Source organism: Lepisosteus platostomus, chromosome 14, assembly GCF_059453375.1.
Source record: "Lepisosteus platostomus isolate fLepPlt1 chromosome 14, fLepPlt1.hap1, whole genome shotgun sequence".
Lineage (NCBI taxonomy): Eukaryota > Metazoa > Chordata > Actinopteri > Semionotiformes > Lepisosteidae > Lepisosteus > Lepisosteus platostomus.
This window is the reverse complement of record NC_142624.1, coordinates 781,478-799,908: the sequence shown is the minus strand read 5'-3', so window position 1 is coordinate 799,908 and position 18,431 is coordinate 781,478. Positions and strand designations below refer to the sequence as shown.

Sequence of the window (18,431 nt, the reverse complement as noted above, 5' to 3'; positions counted from 1 at the left end):
CCTCCAGCGCTCTTCCTCACCCCCACTCCCAGCGCAGCGCAGGCCCTGGGGACCCCCCGCCTGCCTGGGGCTCCAGGCCGCTCCCCACACAGCAGCTCTCAGGAGGGCGTGGCTGGTAAAGGCGGGGGGACTCGTCCCAGCGGGTGTCCCACCCAGGTGCTGGCCAGGCCCCCACGGCTGGGAGCCGCAGGGTGACGTGGGGCCTGGCGTCTCACACCACAGTGCCCTACGGCACGGCTCTGCACTGAAGGCTTTTTAATCGTATAAGACTGCGATATTATACCATAGCAATGTTAATAATAATAATGTTTCTTTATTAGCCCTATACAATTTCTTGCATTGGGAATTCGTCTTTTCCCAGACCCCAGCTTGTTCTCCATGAGACACACTGACAGGGAGAGAAGCTGGGGGTCAGAGCGCAGGGTCAGCCATTTATACAGCACCCCTGGAGCAGCTGGAATGAAAGGGCCTTGCTCAGGGGCCCAACGGAGTAGGATTCCACTGCCGGCCGTGGGATTTGAACCAGCAACCTTCCAGCCACAGGCGCAGATCCTGAGCCACAGAGCCACAGCTCCGCCCAATGTCCCCAGGTGTGTCACCAAGAACCAAGAACCCTAGGACAATCTGCTACTCGTGTCCCTATCTCACAGAGAAGATCATCTCCTGATATCACCTGGGGACAGAGCCAAGAGCTTCGGGGTTCTGCGATTCATGTTCATGTACGGGGAGAGCTTTGCGGTGTCGTGTCTCCGCCGTGCGACAGGGGGCGCTGGCGAGGCCCCGCCCACTCGCCCCTCCCCCACGCCATGGGCGCGCCCGCAGCGGCGGCGGCAGCTCCCGTCGCGCGCGGATGGCGTGTCGGCGGCCTGACGTCACGCGGGGCCAGCGGAGGACTTCCTTGAGCCCCCGGGAGTGAGCGCGCTCTGTGGAGTCTCGAGCCCAAGGCGGGTTGGCGACGTGAAGGCAGAGCGAGAGCAGGAGCACGAGCGGGCGGCCAGGCTGTCATGACAACCCGTAACCGCCGCACACGCGCGCAGGAGTCCTCTTTGTAGCTCTGTGGGCCGGAACCGCTCGGCCTGCGACCGAACTCGGCGCCCGTCCGGGCAGGCGGCAGCGCCACAGGAACCGTCCGGCCGGCCGGCCGGCGAACTGAGGGGGGCTAACGCACGGCGGACTACGCACTCCGTGGGGTCGTCCTCGGCTGAAGCGGGCGAGCGGCCGCCATGTCGGCTCAGGCCCAGATGCGGGCCATGCTGGACCAGCTCATGGGCACGGCGAGAGACGGTGAGTAGGCCCTCGGCCGCGGCGGGGCGCCTGGGGCAGCGCGGTTCCACGGGGTTTGGGGGCCCGGGCGGGACACGGGGGAGGCCTCCGGGGTACTTTTTGAAGCCGGACTCGGCGTTTTCGCCGAAACTCGCCGCTTCGGCTGCGAGTCCTGTTATTGAAACTGGCGACGGGGGCGGGACGGAGGCGGCGGCTCCGCCAGTCAGAGCGGCGCCCGCCCGGACAGGCGTGGGGCTCCGCCAATCGGGGAGCGGGAGCGGGAGAGTGACGGGCGCCCCCGCCGGTGAGAGCCCGGGCGAGCTCGACGCTGGCCAATCAGGACGGGGGGTGGGTCGTGGCGCAGGGGACTTCGGTTGGTACGAGAATGGCGAAGCGGAAGAGTGACGCGTGTTTGGGTATTTCGGACGGGCCGGTTATTGCAAAACGACATCCCCGCGGCTTCCCCCAGTCCAGAGTGGACTAGGCGGAATGTGAGCCCGCGCACCATCGCGCTTTTTACAGGAAAGTACTCGGACCCTTTCCCCCTTGAAATTCGGACATCTCCCAACGAGTTGTGTTTCAGCAACAAGTTTGTGAAAACTGACATCCCGGGTGGCGAGAGGCGGCCATCTATCTGGTTTGGGTTGTAATCTCCTCCTGGCGGGTGCCCCAGCCTCTCTTCATGCTGAATATGAAGGCTTCTCTTCTCTCTTGCTGGCGGCGACGGTTCCGAGCTTCAGAAGCTCGAGTACGTAACCGAAGAAGAGTCCGGCCTTTTCCCTGTGGATCCCAGGCACTCCTCCCCGGGATCATGGCTGGAAAACGCTTCCCAGACTCCCTCCTGCCCCAGCACGGGAGCAGAGCCCTGTCCCTGCCCCTGCCCCAGCACGGGAGCAGAGCCCTGGTGCTGGTCCTGCCCCAGGACAGTTTCACCTTGGTTTCTCCGGGGCCTCTGGAGTGGAGGTGTAATTCATGTCCTGCCTGTGGTTCCGCAACGTGACAGGGAACAGGCGTCTTCGCTAATTAGGGGTCTTGGTTAATTGCCCAAGGCTGATCTAACTGCATAACCTTCTGACCTCGTTGACACCCTGTACGTTAACAAACTGCTGCTGGCCAGTCATAGAACCATATGGCAATCATGGCCTCCTAATAACCCCCCTCTCTGAACTGGCTCCATCCCCCTGCTCTCCTCCCCACTGAGAGCTGGTGGACTGGAGCATCATCCAGGTGGGGGTACACACTGGTGGGGGTGGAGGGGATCCCCATGACCTGTACAGCACTGTGAGTGGGGTGTGCAGAAGAGTGCTGTAGAAGTGTGAGCAATTATTACGAACCTTTTGTGTGGAAAATGTAGGGAGTGGGAGAGGAGGTTAACCTGTCCTGCTCTCCTTCCTGCAGTAGTGAGATCTGCAGCCTGGTTTCCCAGAGCTCAGTCCTGTGCTGGGAGGCTCTCTCCAGAGCCCTGGAGCAGGCCGGGCCACGACCCGCGACCCGCAACCCGCCCTGGGGCTCGACCTCCGCACGCACGCGCGCGCGCCATCGAGTAACGGCCCGACCGTTTGATTTCAGGGGACAGCATGCGCCAGAGGATCAAGTTCACGGATGACCGAGTGTGCAAGAGCCACCTGCTGGACTGCTGCCCCCACGACATCCTGTCCGGAACGGTGTGTACCCCCGTCGGTCGCTCTTGGGGCTCGCGCCCGGGGCCGGCAGGGCGGTCTCGGTGTTGGCGGCTTGCGGGGAGACGCCTCGTCCAGACGGCCGGTCTGAAGTGCTTGCGCACCGGCTCGTGTGGTGTGGCTGACCGCTGGCTCGCCGGGCTCGGGCCTGTGGCGCGTCCAGTGAGACCGTCGCTCCGGGGGCTTCGGCCGGGCCGCGGGTCTGTCAGCCGGTAACGGGGCTGTGCCTTGTGTTCCAGAGGATGGACCTGGGGGAGTGTGTCAAAGTTCACGACCTGGCGCTCCGGGCGGACTACGAGATCGCCTCCAAGAATCAGGAGTTCTTCTTCGAGCTGGATGTGAGTCTGAGAGCCCCTTGTCTGCTGCGCTTGACTGTGACTTTACTGTGCGTCGTCTCCCTGTGTGGGGTCTGTACCCTGCCTGTCTCTCCCTGTGTGGGGTCTGTACCCTCCCTGTCTCTCCCTGTGTGGGGTCTGTACCCTCCCTCTCTCTCCCTGTGTGGGGTCTGTACCCTCCCTGTCTCTCCCTGTGTGGGGTCTGTACCCTCCCTGTCTCTCCCTGTGTGGGGTCTGTACCCTCTCTCTTGCTTGTGTGTCTGTATTCACACCCCTGTCTCTCTTGCAGGCGGCGGAGCACCTGCAGTCCTTCATCGCGGACTGTGACCGCCGCACAGAGCTGGCCAAGAAGCGGCTGGCGGAGACTCAGGAGGAGATCAGCGCAGAGGTGGCTGCCAAGGTGGGTGAGCCACTCCTGAGGCCAGCCAGCCGATCGCCCTGTCTGCCCCTGCCCCTGCCCCAGCCCGATCGCCCTGTCTGCCCCTGCCCCTGCCCCAGCCCGATCGCCCTGTCTGCCCCTGCCCCTGCCCCAGCCCGATCGCCCTGTCTGCCCCTGCCCCTGCCCCAGCCCCAGCCCCAGCCCGATCGCCCTGTCTGCCCCTGCCCCTGCCCCAGCCCGATCGCCCTGTCTGCCCCTGCCCCAGCCCCAGCCCGATCGCCCTGTCTGGCCCTGCCCCAGCCCCAGCCCGATCGCCCTGTCTGCCCCTGCCCCTGCCCCAGCCCGATCGCCCTGTCTGCCCCTGCCCCTGCCCCAGCCCGATCGCCCTGTCTGCCCCTGCCCCTGCCCCTGCCCCAGCCCGATCGCCCTGTCTGCCCCTGCCCCTGCCCCAGCCCGATCGCCCTGTCTGCCCCTGCCCCTGCCCCAGCCCGATCGCCCTGTCTGCCCCTGCCCCAGCCCCAGCCCGATCGCCCTGTCTGCCCCTGCCCCTGCCCCAGCCCCAGCCCGATCGCCCTGTCTGCCCCTGCCCCAGCCCCAGCCTGATCGTCCTGTCTGCCCCAGCTTGTGACTGCGCTGGTCTCACTCTTCTCTCACTCTGGGGTGTCAGTTCAGCCCTGTCTCACTCTTCTCTCACTCTGGGGTGTCAGTTCAGCCCTGTCTCACTGTTCTCTCACTCTGGGGTGTCAGTTCAGCCCTGTCTCACTCTTCTCTCACTCTGGGGTGTCAGTTCAGCCCTGTCTCACTGTTCTCTCACTCTGGGGTGTCAGTTCAGCCCTGTCTCACTCTCCCTCACTCTGGGGTGTCAGTACAGCCCTGTCTCACTCTCCCTCACTCTGGGGTGTCAGTACAGCCCTGTCTCACTCCCCCTCACTCTGGGGTGTCAGTACAGCCCTGTCTCACTCTTCTCTCACTCTGGGGTGTCAGTTCAGCCCTGTCTCACTCTTCTCTCACTCTGGGGTGTCAGTTCAGCCCTGTCTCACTCTTCTCTCACTCTGGGGTGTCAGTTCAGCCCTGTCTCACTCTTCTCTCACTCTGGGGTGTCAGTACAGCCCTGAGACTGCGCTGGTCTCACTCCCCCTCACTCTGGGGTGTCTGTTCAGCCCTGTCTCACTCTCCCTCACTCTGGGGTGTCAGTACAGCCCTGTCTCACTCCCCCTCACTCTGGGGTGTCTGTTCAGCCCTGTCTCACTCCCCCTCACTCTGGGGTGTCAGTACAGCCCTGTCTCACTCCCCCTCACTCTGGGGTGTCAGTTCAGCCCCGAGACTGCGCTGGCTCACCTCCCCTCTGTACGGCAGGCGGAGCGAGTGCACGAGCTGAACGAGGAGATCGGGAAGCTGCTGGCCCGGGCGGAGCAGCTGGGCGGCGAGGGGAACGTGGAGGAGGCGCAGCAGGTCCTGGAGAAGGTGGAGAAGACCCGGGAGCTGAAGAGGGAGGCGGAGGTGGGTGTGCGATCGCCCGCGAGCTGCGTCACTGCCCTGTCTGCGCTCCTGCTGGTGACAGTGTGGCAAACAGGCCCGAGGGTGTGCCGCAGTGTGAGGGGGCTCTGTGCCCTGTGACAGGTGTGCACTGTCTCTGTGTGCCCTGTGTCAGGTGTGCGCTGTCTCTCTGTGCCCTGAGTCAGGTGTGCACAGTGTCTGTTTGCCCTGTGACGGGTGTGACTGATCCAGTACACGTTAACGACTGTCCTGGGGCTCTGTGTGCCCCGTGACAGGTGTGCGCTGTCTCTCTGTGCCCTGAGTCAGGTGTGCGCTGTCTCTCTGTGCCCTGAGTCAGGTGTGCGCTGTCTCTCTGTGCCCTGAGTCAGGTGTGCGCTGTCTCTCTGTGCCCTGTGACAGGTGTGCGCTGTCTCTCTGTGCCCTGTGACAGGTGTGCGCTGTCTCTGCGTGCCGTGTTTCAGGTGTGCGCTGTCTCTCTGTGCCCTGTGTCAGGTGTGCGCTGTCTCTCTGTGCCCTGTGACAGGTGTGCGCTGTCTCTCTGTGCCCTGTGACAGGTGTGCGCTGTCTCTCTGTGCCCTGAGTCAGGTGTGCGCTGTCTCTCTGTGCCCTGTGACAGGTGTGCGCTGTCTCTCTGTGCCCTGAGTCAGGTGTGCGCTGTCTCTGTGTGCCCTGTGACAGGTGTGCGCTGTCTCTCTGTGCCCTGTGACAGGTGTGCGCTGTCTCTCTGTGCCCTGTGACAGGTGTGCGCTGTCTCTCTGTGCCCTGAGTCAGGTGTGCGCTGTCTCTCTGTGCCCTGTGACAGGTGTGCGCTGTCTCTCTGTGCCCTGAGTCAGGTGTGCGCTGTCTCTCTGTGCCCTGAGTCAGGTGTGCGCTGTCTCTCTGTGCCCTGTGACAGGTGTGCGCTGTCTCTCTGTGCCCTGTGACAGGTGTGCGCTGTCTCTGCGTGCCGTGTTTCAGGTGTGCACAGTGTCTCTGCGTGCCGTGTTTCAGGTGTGCACAGTGTCTCTGCGTGCCGTGTTTCAGGTGTGCGCTGTCTCTGCGTGCCTTGTTTCAGGTGTGCGCTGTCTCTGCGTGCCGTGTTTCAGGTGTGCGCTGTCTCTGCGTGCCGTGTTTCAGGTGTGCGCTGTCTCTCTGTGCCTTGTGTCAGGTGTGCACAGTGTCTGTGTGCCTTGTGTCAGGTGTGACTGATCCAGTACACGTTAACGACTGCCCTGTGACAGGTGTGCGCTGTCTCTGCGTGCCCTGTGACAGGTGTGCGCTGTCTCTGCGTGCCCTGTGACAGGTGTGAATGATCCAGTACATGTTAAAAACTGTCCTGTGGCTCTTTGTCATGTGACAGGATGTGTACAGGAACTCCATGCCCGCCTCCAGTTTCCAGCAGCAGAAACTCCGGGTGTGCGAGGTCTGCTCCGCCTACCTGGGTCTCCACGACAACGACCGTCGCCTGGCTGACCACTTTGGCGGGAAGCTGCACCTGGGCTTCATCGAGATCAGGGAGAAACTGGAGAAAATGAAGGTTATAGAGAGACAGAGGAACTGAGACAAGCTGACTTACTGGACACTCCAGTACATTAACACTGCACTGAGAGAGAGAGGGGTTCATACAGACACACTGACTGGACACTCCAGTACATGAACACTGCACTGAGAGAGAGGGGTTCATACACACACACTGACTGGACACTCCAGTACATGAACACTGCACTGAGAGAGAGAGGGGTTCATACAGACACACTGACTGGACACTCCAGTACATTAACACTGCACTGAGAGAGAGAGGGGTTCATACAGACACACTGACTGGACACTCCAGTACATTAACACTGCACTGAGAGAGAGAGGGGTTAATACAGACACACTGACTGAACACTCCAGTACATGAACACTGCACTGAGAGAGAGGGGTTCATACAGACACACTGACTGGACACTCCAGTACATGAACACTGCACTGAGAGAGAGAGGGGTTCATACAGACACACTGACTGGACACTCCAGTACATGAACACTGCACTGAGAGAGAGAGGGGTTCATACAGACACACTGACTGGACACTCCAGTACATTAACACTGCACTGAGAGAGAGAGGTGGGTTAATACAGACACACTGACTGGACACTCCAGTACATGAACACTGATATCTAATGTCTTGAGTGACGGCTCCCTCTCTTCTCAGAAAGCGGTGGCAGACAAGCGAATGCAGCGCAGTCTGGACCGCGTGAAACGATGGGAGGAGAGAGAAGAACGAGCGAGAGAGGAGGAGAGGGAGAAGGAGAAAGAGAGGGAGAAGGAGAAAGAGAAGAAGAGGTAAGTCCATAAGATCTCTAAATTATTTCACTGACCGCACTAGATCTACAGTCTCTCTCACACTGTAGGGTTATTCCACTGACAGCACTAGATCTACAGGCTCTCTCTCACACTGTAGGGTTATTCCACTGACAGCACTAGATCTACAGTCTCTCTCACACTGTAGGGTTATTCCACTGACAGCACTAGATCTACAGGCTCTCTCACACTGTAGGGTTATTCCACTGACAGCACTAGATCTACAGGCTCTCTCACACTGTAGGGTTATTCCACTGACAGCACTAGATCTACAGGCTCTCTCACACTGTAGGGTTATTCCACTGACAGCACTAGATCTACAGGCTCTCTCACACTGTAGGGTTATTCCACTGACAGCACTAGATCTACAGGCTCTCTCACACTGTAGGGTTATTCCACTGACAGCACTAGATCTACAGGCTCTCTCTCACACTGTAGGGTTATTCCACTGACAGCACTAGATCTACAGTCTCTCTCTCACACTGTAGGGTTATTCCACTGACAGCACTAGATCTACAGGCTCTCTCACACTGTAGGGTTATTCCACTGACAGCACTAGATCTACAGGCTCTCTCACACTGTAGGGTTATTCCACTGACAGCACTAGATCTACAGGCTCTCTCTCACACTGTAGGGTTATTCCACTGACAGCACTAGATCTACAGGCTCTCTCTCACACTGTAGGGTTATTCCACTGACAGCACTAGATCTACAGGCTCTCTCACACTGTAGGGTTATTCCACTGACAGCACTAGATCTACAGGCTCTCTCTCACACTGTAGGGTTATTCCACTGACAGCACTAGATCTACAGGCTCTCTCACACTGTAGGGTTATTCCACTGACAGCACTAGATCTACAGGCTCTCTCTCACACTGTAGGGTTATTCCACTGACGGCACTAGATCTACAGGCTCTCTCTCACACTGTAGGGTTATTCCACTGACAGCACTAGATCTACAGGCTCTCTCTCACACTGTAGGGTTATTCCACTGACAGCACTAGATCTACAGGCTCTCTCACACTGTAGGGTTATTCCACTGACAGCACTAGATCTACAGGCTCTCTCTCACACTGTAGGGTTATTCCACTGACAGCACTAGATCTACAGTCTCTCTCTCACACTGTAGGGTTATTCCACTGACAGCACTAGATCTACAGGCTCTCTCTCACACTGTAGGGTTATTCCACTGACGGCACTAGATCTACAGGCTCTCTCTCACACTGTAGGGTTATTCCACTGACAGCACTAGATCTACAGTCTCTCTCTCACACTGTAGGGTTATTCCACTGACAGCACTAGATCTACAGTCTCTCTCTCACACTGTAGGGTTATTCCACTGACAGCACTAGATCTACAGGCTCTCTCACACTGTAGGGTTATTCCACTGACAGCACTAGATCTACAGGCTCTCTCACACTGTAGGGTTATTCCACTGACAGCACTAGATCTACAGGCTCTCTCACACTGTAGGGTTATTCCACTGACAGCACTAGATCTACAGGCTCTCTCACACTGTAGGGTTATTCCACTGACAGCACTAGATCTACAGGCTCTCTCTCACACTGTAGGGTTATTCCACTGACAGCACTAGATCTACAGGCTCTCTCTCACACTGTAGGGTTATTCCACTGACAGCACTAGATCTACAGGCTCTCTCTCACACTGTAGGGTTATTCCACTGACATCACTAGATCTACAGGCTCTCTCTCACACTGTAGGGTTATTCCACTGACAGCACTAGATCTACAGGCTCTCTCACACTGTAGGGTTATTCCACTGACAGCACTAGATCTACAGGCTCTCTCACACTGTAGGGTTATTCCACTGACAGCACTAGATCTACAGGCTCTCTCACACTGTAGGGTTATTCCACTGACAGCACTAGATCTACAGGCTCTCTCTCACACTGTAGGGTTATTCCACTGACAGCACTAGATCTACAGGCTCTCTCACACTGTAGGGTTATTCCACTGACCGCACTAGATCTACAGTCTCTCTCACACTGTAGGGTTATTCCACTGACAGCACTAGATCTACAGTCTCTCTCTCACACTGTAGGGTTATTCCACTGACAGCACTAGATCTACAGTCTCTCTCTCACACTGTAGGGTTATTCCACTGACAGCACTAGATCTACAGTCTCTCTCACACTGTGGGGTTATTCCACTGACAGCACTAGATCTACAGGCTCTCTCTCACACTGTAGGGTTATTCCACTGACAGCACTAGATCTACAGGCTCTCTCTCACACTGTAGGGTTATTCCACTGACAGCACTAGATCTACAGTCTCTCTCTCACACTGTAGGGTTATTCCACTGACAGCACTAGATCTACAGGCTCTCTCACACTGTAGGGTTATTCCACTGACAGCACTAGATCTACAGGCTCTCTCTCACACTGTAGGGTTATTCCACTGACAGCACTAGATCTACAGTCTCTCTCTCACACTGTAGGGTTATTCCACTGACATCACTAGATCTACAGTCTCTCTCTCACACTGTAGGGTTATTCCACTGACAGCACTAGATCTACAGTCTCTCTCACACTGTAGGGTTATTCCACTGACAGCACTAGATCTACAGTCTCTCTCTCACACTGTAGGGTTATTCCACTGACAGCACTAGATCTACAGTCTCTCTCTCACACTGTAGGGTTATTCCACTGACAGCACTAGATCTACAGTCTCTCTCTCACACTGTAGGGTTATTCCACTGACAGCACTAGATCTACAGGCTCTCTCACACTGTAGGGTTATTCCACTGACAGCACTAGATCTACAGTCTCTCTCACACTGTAGGGTTATTCCACTGACAGCACTAGATCTACAGTCTCTCTCTCACACTGTAGGGTTATTCCACTGACAGCACTAGATCTACAGTCTCTCTCTCACACTGTAGGGTTATTCCACTGACAGCACTAGATCTACAGGCTCTCTCTCACTGTAGGGTTATTCCACTGACAGCACTAGATATACAGGCTCTCTCACACTGTGGGGTTATTCCACTGACAGCACTAGATCTACAGGCTCTCTCACACTGTAGGGTTATTCCACTGACAGCACTAGATCTACAGGCTCTCTCACACTGTAGGGTTATTCCACTGACAGCACTAGATCTACAGGCTCTCTCTCACACTGTAGGGTTATTCCACTGACAGCACTAGATCTACAGGCTCTCTCACACTGTAGGGTTATTCCACTGACAGCGGAGTCATTATTACCATCTGAAAGCAAGCTTGCATTCGTACATTTTCCTTGAACACGGGTTTTCCTTGCAGTCCCAGATTATAAATAACCTTCTTGCTGTTTCAGGACGAGATCCAGGAGTGGAGAGCGGTGGAGGTGAGTGTCTTCTGCGTCCAGGTGAGCAGGGTGTGTGTTTTTGTGTGGACATTGTGCCCGGCGTTGACCCCTCCTGCTCCCCCTCTCTCTCAGGGAGGGCAGCTCTCACCGCTCCAGGCACAAGCGCTCGTCTCCGTCCCGGGAGCGCGAGAGGCGGCACCGGCACTCCGACAGGCACGCGGACAGGCATGCGGACAGGCCGCGGTCCCGCTCACAGAGCCACTCGCACAGGAGGAAGAAGAAGAGGTACCACTCAGAAACTGAGGCTGGACAGACACAGACACACTGACCCCCCAGGAGAGAGACTGGACAGCCCACAGACACACTGACCCTCCAGGAGAGAGACTGGACAGCCCACAGACACACTGACCCTCCAGGAGAGAGACTGGACAGACACAGACACACTGACCCCCCAGGAGCAGGACTGGACAGACACAGACACACTGACCCCCCAGGAGCAGGACTGGACAGACACAGACACACTGACCCCCCAGGAGCAGGACTGGACAGACACAGACACACTGACCCCCCAGGAGCAGGACTGGACAGTCCTGGTGTAGAGAGACTGGACAGCCCACAGACACACTGACCCTCCAGGAGAGAGACTGGACAGCCCACAGACACACTGACCCTCCAGGAGAGAGACTGGACGGCCCTGGTGTAGAGAGACTGGACAGCCCACAGACACACTGACCCCCCAGGAGAGAGACTGGACAGCCCTGGTGTAGAGAGACTGGACAGCCCCCAGACACTTGTCGCTGACCATGTGTAAGAGAGGCTACAGCTCCAGCAGGAGGCTGGTCCTTGCGATGACCGCCCAGGCAGGGAGAGGCCTTTCTCACCTCGCTGGCCCGTTCACACTGTGACGGAGCAGAGGGGCCCCTCAGGCCCCGCTGTGGCGCCGCCGAGCCCGGTCTCGCGCGCGCTGTGGGCTCCTGATGCCGCCGTCGTGACGCGTCCCCCCCGCCCCTTCTCTGCCCGCAGGGGGTCCGGAGAGAGAGAGCGGTGCCCCCGGCCCGGGGACGGCGAGCGGCACCGGGAGCGGGACAAGTCGGGCTCCCCGGAGCGGGACGGGGAGAGGCAGGGGCCCTGCGGGCGGGCCTGCTCGCCCTCGCTGGAGAGAGAGAGAGGCTCCAGCTCTGACGAGAGGGAGTCGGGGGAGATCTAGAGGGGCCGGGGGGCTTCAGCACTTCACGGGGGGGGGGGGGCTGTGACGCTGTCAGACAGTCGGGGGGGCAGAGGGGGTGTTTGGGTCGCTGTGCTGCAGGCGGGAGGAGGTGCTGTCCCCGGCCCGGACGGGCCAGGCCGTTCGCCACACGGCGCCTCGTCGTTTTCTTCTTTTAATGACAGTTTGATTTTTTTTTTTTTATTCTTTGCAATTTTCGCAGGATGCTTTTGAAATGGCATTGGAGGGGGGGGGGGGTTTTAAGGGTGATTAGAAGATCATCTCACACACACACAGACACACACACACACACATACACACACACGTTTGTATTCCTAAAGGATTTCCATTGACTCTTTCTATTCTTACAGTTCCAAACTCCACACACTGTGAAAACAGGCCCAGAACAGGTTGTTTTTTTTTTTTACACTTTAAGATTGGGAAGATGCCAGTTTTGTTTATTAAAAAAGTTCAGTTTTCAGGATGTGACTTTCAGTCTGCGTTTGTCGGTGTGGCTCAGTTTGCGAGGACATAGGCAGGGACAGGCGCTCGGTGAGACGGGCTCAGCCACACTCACAACCTCGCAAAGCCTCTAGAAGAAGGAACTATTGGATCTGGAGTGTAAGATACGACAAAAAATAATTGTATAAATAAATATACACCCTTGTTTCATTGTATAAAATTGTCGGTGTCTTTCTGGTTCTTTGACTTGTGAATTTTGAAAGACAAATAAGGCTGGTATTATATTCAGATAATCTTACAGAAGGGGTGTCAGTGAGGGGCTCTGGGTGACTCTATCCTCTCTCCAGCTCCAGTGTCCAGTCTCTGTAACCCCACTGTCCCCCTGACTGCAGGACACAGAGGTGCAGACGTGTTGTTACAGACTGAGTGTCTGTTCAGGAGTGATGATGATGATGAAGGGTGTCAGTGTGGGGCTCTGGGTGACTCTATCCTCTCTCCAGCTCCAGTGTCCAGTCTCTGTCTGTAACCCCACTGTCCCCCTGACACAGGACACAGAGGTGCAGACGTGTTGTTACAGACTGAGTGTCTGTTCAGGAGTGATGATGATGAAGGGGGTCAGTGTGGGGCTCTGGGTGACTCTATCCTCTCTCCAGCTCCAGTGTCCAGTCTCTGTCTGTAACCCCACTGTCCCCCTGACACAGGACACAGAGGTGCAGACGTGTTGTTATAGACTAAGTGTTCAGCTGCTCTACAGGAGTGATGATGATACAGAGAAGGATCTCTTCCACCATTTTAACTAAAAACAGATATGGTTTTCATTTTTTAATGCTCATCTTTATTTTCTAAAAAATGCAGTTGTAGAGTATTGACAGATTTCGTACAGCTATTATTGTGTTAGTAGTAAGGGTGTTAGTATCATTATCCTCGCAGTCATTGCGTGTGTTCCTGTGTGCTGATGGGGACACAGATGAGAACAAGATGAATAATGTGGCTCAGTGGCTTGCCCTGCTGGCTCTGGTGTCTGGCCTCCTGGCTCGGTCAGGAACTGGGCCCGGGTGCTGTGTGGCCGCCTGGCTCGGTCTGGAACTGGGTCCAGGTGCTGTCTGGCCTCCTGCCTCGGTCCGGAATCGCCGGAACGGTCTGCTGGTCTCGAGCCAGTGCAGCAGGTCCAGGCCGTGAGAGGGGTGACCGAGACGGGGTGCCTGAGATCAGCCCCCCTGAAACCCCATCTCTGCTGCTGTGCCAGCACCCCGGCAGTTTTCAAGGGGGGAGATGACGAAAGTAACTGTATAAACCCCCCCACACACACACACACAGGGCCTGCGCTCTCCAGCACTCCTGCCCCGCAGTGTCAAGTGTCTCCTCCTGCTCCTCCATCTCTGCTGCCTTTTACTCTAATAATAATAATTGTTTACAAAGCACGTTCGATTCAAGTATTCAAGTACGAGTCCTGAGAGGAGCCAGCGGCGTTACCCATGAGGCAGTCACGTCAATGTAAGGAAGTCACAAAGGTCAAGGGTCGCCAGCAGGAAGGAGGAGGAGGGAGCCGTTGCCACTGGGAGCAGGAGGTGCTGCCTTACATGGAGAGTGGCGGGGGGTGGAGGCTGGACCGAACTGCCCAGCTGGCTGTTCACTTTGGGGTCCTCGGGGCCCGGGACAGGGCACGTGTGTCCTGGGAGCTGGGGAACGTGGGATTGCAATGGCCGCAGCTAAAGGAGTGGAGCAGCTGCCCGGCTCGCCTGGACCAGACCGCAGCAGGAGGGGAGACCAGTCATCGCCGTAGGCAGACGGCCTCTTGTTCTCGGGAACACGCAGAGACAGACTAGTCGAGCTGAGGGGTGAGTGGTTAGAGACGCGGGGGCCGTGTCCGGTGCCTGAGCTGTTTTGTTCCGTCTGTCCGTCCGTCTAGTATGCAGCAACGATCTTGGTGCAGATGACATTGAGCACCTTGGACATGGCATCGTGTCCCTCTCCACCGTACTTCTCATTTATTACAGCCAGCACCTGGTCACACAGCACCTGAGACAGCACAGAGAGAGGGGTTCATACACACACACTGACTGGACACTCCAGTACATGAACACTGCACTGAGAGAGAGAGGGGTTCATACACACACACTGACTGGACACTCCAGTACATGAACACTGCACTGAGAGAGAGAGGGGTTCATACAGACACACTGACTGTACACTCCAGTACATGAACACTGCACTGAGAGAGAGAGGGGTTCATACAGACACACTGACTGGACACTCCAGTGCATGAACACTGCACTGAGAGAGAGGGGTTAATACAGACACACTGACTGGACACTCCAGTACATGAACACTGCACTGAGAGAGAGAGGGGTTCATACAGACACACTGACTGGACACTCCAGTACATGAACACTGCACTGAGAGAGAGAGGGGTTCATACAGACACACTGACTGGACACTCCAGTACATGAACACTGCACTGAGAGAGAGAGGGGTTAATACAGACACACTGACTGGACACTCCAGTACATGAACACTGCACTGTGAGAGAGAGGGGTTAATACAGACACACTGACTGGACACTCCAGTACATGAACACTGCACTGAGAGAGAGAGGGGTTCACACAGACACACTGACTGGACACTCCAGTACATGAACACTGCACTGAGAGAGAGAGGGGTTCACACAGACACACTGACTGGACACTCCAGTACATGAACACTGCACTGAGAGAGAGAGGGGTTCATACAGACACACTGACTGGACACTCCAGTACATTAACACTGCACTGAGAGAGAGAGGGGTTCATACAGACACACTGACTGGACACTCCAGTACATGAACACTGCACTGAGAGAGAGAGGGGTTCACACAGACACACTGACTGGACACTCCAGTACATGAACACTGCACTGAGAGAGAGAGGGGTTCACACAGACACACTGACTGGACACTCCAGTACATGAACACTGCACTGAGAGAGAGAGGGGTTCATACAGACACACTGACTGGACACTCCAGTACATGAACACTGCACTGAGAGAGAGAGGGGTTCATACACACACACTGACTGGACACTCCAGTACATGAACACTGCACTGAGAGAGAGAGAGGGGTTCATACAGACACTGACTGGACACTCCAGTACATTAACACTGCACTGAGAGAGAGGGGTTCATACACACACACTGACTGGACACTCCAGTACATGAACACTGCACTGAGAGAGAGAGGGGTTAATACACACACACTGACTGGACACTCCAGTACATGAACACTGCACTGAGAGAGAGAGGGGTTAATACACACACACTGACTGGCCTGTCAGATGTCAATGTGTTGCTGGACACAGTGTCACACTCACCCGGAAGTTCTTGGAGTCCACCTTGAGCTGCGTTGCGTGTTTGGTGGCCAGTGGGGAGATGATGGCACTGAGCCCTGCGTCATTCTCCACCTGTGACATCATCTCATTCAGAGCCCCAAAAACTGTGCGCCCATGATTTCGCACTTGTGGGGATGCTTCCATGTCTGCAGCTGACCCCATCCCGGAGAAATGTCCAAAATATGACTTTGAGTCGGGGCTATTGATGAACATCCTGAAAGAACAACAGAGGGGTTAATACAGACACACTGACTGGACACTCTAGTACATTAACACTGCACTGAGAGAGAGAGGGGTTCATACAGACACACTGACTGGACACTCCAGTACATGAGCACTGCACTGAGAGAGAGAGGGGTTCATACAGACACACTGACTGGACACTCCAGTACATGAACACTGCACTGAGAGAGAGAGGGGTTCATACAGACACACTGACTGGACACTCCAGTACATGAACACTGCACTGAGAGAGAGAGGGGTTCATACAGACACACTGACTGGACACTCCAGTACATGAACACTGCACTGAGAGAGAGAGGGGTTCATACAGACACACTGACTGGACACTCCAGTACATTAACACTGCACTGAGAGAGAGAGGGGTTCATACAGACACACTGACTGGACACTCCAGTACATGAACACTGCACTGAGAGAGAGAGGGGTTCATACAGACACACTGACTGGACACTCCAGTACATGAACACTGCACTGAGAGAGAGAGAGGGGTTAATACAGACACACAGACAGGTGCTGTTGTTTCTTACTTGACCAGGGCTGCGGTGCCGTTGTCCTCGGCGCTGGCGTACAGTTTGCCCCAGATGGCCCTGGCGGCGGTGGCGTCCCCTGCAGATACGGCCATGGCTGTCGGCGCGGCGGGCGGGCGGGAGAGTGGCGTGCAGAGCGCTGGACCGGGAGCGAGCGAGAGGGAGAGGCGAGGCAGGCGATGGTGCTCTGCTCCCGGGACACAGGCTTATATCTGCTGGCCGGGGAGGGGGGGGCGCCTCCCCCCTGCGTGAGGAGGGGCCAGGCCGAGGGGGAGGGACGCCAGCCGAGCTCAGGACAGGACAGCCCCCACAGGTCAGACAGTACGAGCCGAGTCCCGAACAGCGCGCGCAGTCCAGTGGATCACAGTGCCGTCACACGCATACAGAATAACAGCACCGTATCCCACACAGCTTGTACAGCACGAGCGCAGCTTATTGTACCGCGGTCCAGTGGATCACAGTGTGTCAGGGCTCGGTACGGTATAGTACTACGCAGTCCAGCATCATGCCAACATGAAGACAGAATAACAGTGCAGTGCACGATAGCACAGTCTAGAATAATACAGCCCCGTAAACTTGTACACAGCAGCTAAGAGCCTTCTCCACTGCAGGGATGCAGGGGGGCCAGAGGCTATCCCAGCAAGGGACAGGGCACACGCACAGACACACTCACTCACACACCAGAGCCAGTTAACCCAGTGTGGGACGCAACCGGAGCACCTGGAGAACAGCCATGGGGACACGTGGGGGGACCATACAGACTCCACACAGGCACCACCCCAGGAACTGAACCCAGGGCCCCAGTGCTGCTAAACAGCAAAGCTGACCCCTGCGCCATCGTGCCGCCTGTATGGAGTACAGTCTAGAATTATAGAGTAAAGTGGAGTAAAGTGGAATTTAGCAGAGTTGTTGTGTATAGTAAGATGCAGTTTAGTGCAATGTGTATAATACAGTCCTGCGCATTATAGTACAGTAATGTTGAAACATTCAACAATCTCTCAAGCACGTGATATTGTTTAATTAAAATACTATTTCCTGAGTGGTTCGTTCATGTTTTTGACGTGCTTATTTATGTAAGCACTCAAACTGGGCTGACCTTTTCTATCCCACATATTTTGAAGCGCAAATCTCACAACAGCAGACTCTGGATTTGTGGTAATTAGCGAGGTTGAGGCTAATTGGTGACCCCTGTTGCCCCCAGACCCAAATCGTCGTGAAATCCCCACTGTGGAATATTTCAGTGTCCCAGAGAACAAAGGACCCTCAGTCCTGCAGCCACAATCCGCGGCCAGTCGCTGTGGTTTAGATCAGCCTCCCGCCACACAGACTGAGGCACTAACACCCTCTGAGGCACGTAACACACTGCACACACACTGAGGCACTAACACCCTCTGAGGCACGTAACACACTGCACACAGACTGAGGCACTAACACCCTCTGAGGCACGTAACACCCTCTGAGGCACGTAACACACTGCACACACACTGCACATAGTCAGCACAGACAGTACTGTACACACACACTGCACACAGACAGCACAGACAGTACTGTACACACACTGCACACACACAGACAGTACTGTACACACTGCACACACACAGACAGCACAGACAGTACTGCACACATACCGCACACAGACAGACAGTACTCAGACAGAGAGGTACCAGGATAGCAGGCAGGCAGATCTACAGAAGAAAACCAACAGACCAACAGGTACAGACAGGGTCCAGGGAGCTGAACCTGGCAGAAGTACCAGACTGCGTGAGACTGATGCAGAAAATCGAACGTCTGCTGTGAGCACATGGACAGGCAGTTCCAGACCTGGGTCTTACTATTACTACTACTATTATTA

The 18,431-nt window shown here is 56.1% G+C and overlaps 2 protein-coding genes across 3 annotated transcripts; one reads left to right on the top strand and one right to left on the bottom strand.

The window, feature by feature from the left end:
- The first annotated feature begins 819 nt into the window (after window positions 1-819).
- Window positions 820-12,667, top strand: LOC148648552 (putative RNA-binding protein Luc7-like 1). Of its 2 annotated transcripts, XM_088607036.1 has the most exons (10): window positions 824-1,284; window positions 2,833-2,927; window positions 3,182-3,280; window positions 3,567-3,677; window positions 5,013-5,156; window positions 6,493-6,669; window positions 7,329-7,459; window positions 10,791-10,820; window positions 10,914-11,066; window positions 11,805-12,667. In XM_088607036.1, exons 1-10 carry the CDS (start codon window positions 1,224-1,226, stop codon window positions 11,986-11,988), a joined length of 1,185 nt encoding a protein of 394 aa, XP_088463162.1. In that variant the 5' UTR covers window positions 824-1,223; the 3' UTR covers window positions 11,989-12,667. The 2 variants fall into 2 exon arrangements, with proteins under 2 accessions (XP_088463163.1, XP_088463162.1); XM_088607037.1 differs by lacking the exon at window positions 10,791-10,820 and having other exon boundaries at window positions 820-1,284.
- Window positions 12,668-13,259: 592 nt separating this feature from the next.
- On the bottom strand, window positions 13,260-16,771 carry LOC148648551 (cytoglobin-like). The gene is made up of 3 exons (XM_088607166.1): window positions 16,580-16,771; window positions 15,792-16,023; window positions 13,260-14,466 (listed from the first exon to the last, which is right to left on the bottom strand). The coding sequence occupies exons 1-3, from the start codon at window positions 16,672-16,674 to the stop codon at window positions 14,353-14,355; spliced, it is 441 nt and encodes a 146-aa protein (XP_088463292.1). The 5' UTR covers window positions 16,675-16,771; the 3' UTR covers window positions 13,260-14,352.
- Between the last annotated feature and the right edge of the window lie 1,660 nt (window positions 16,772-18,431).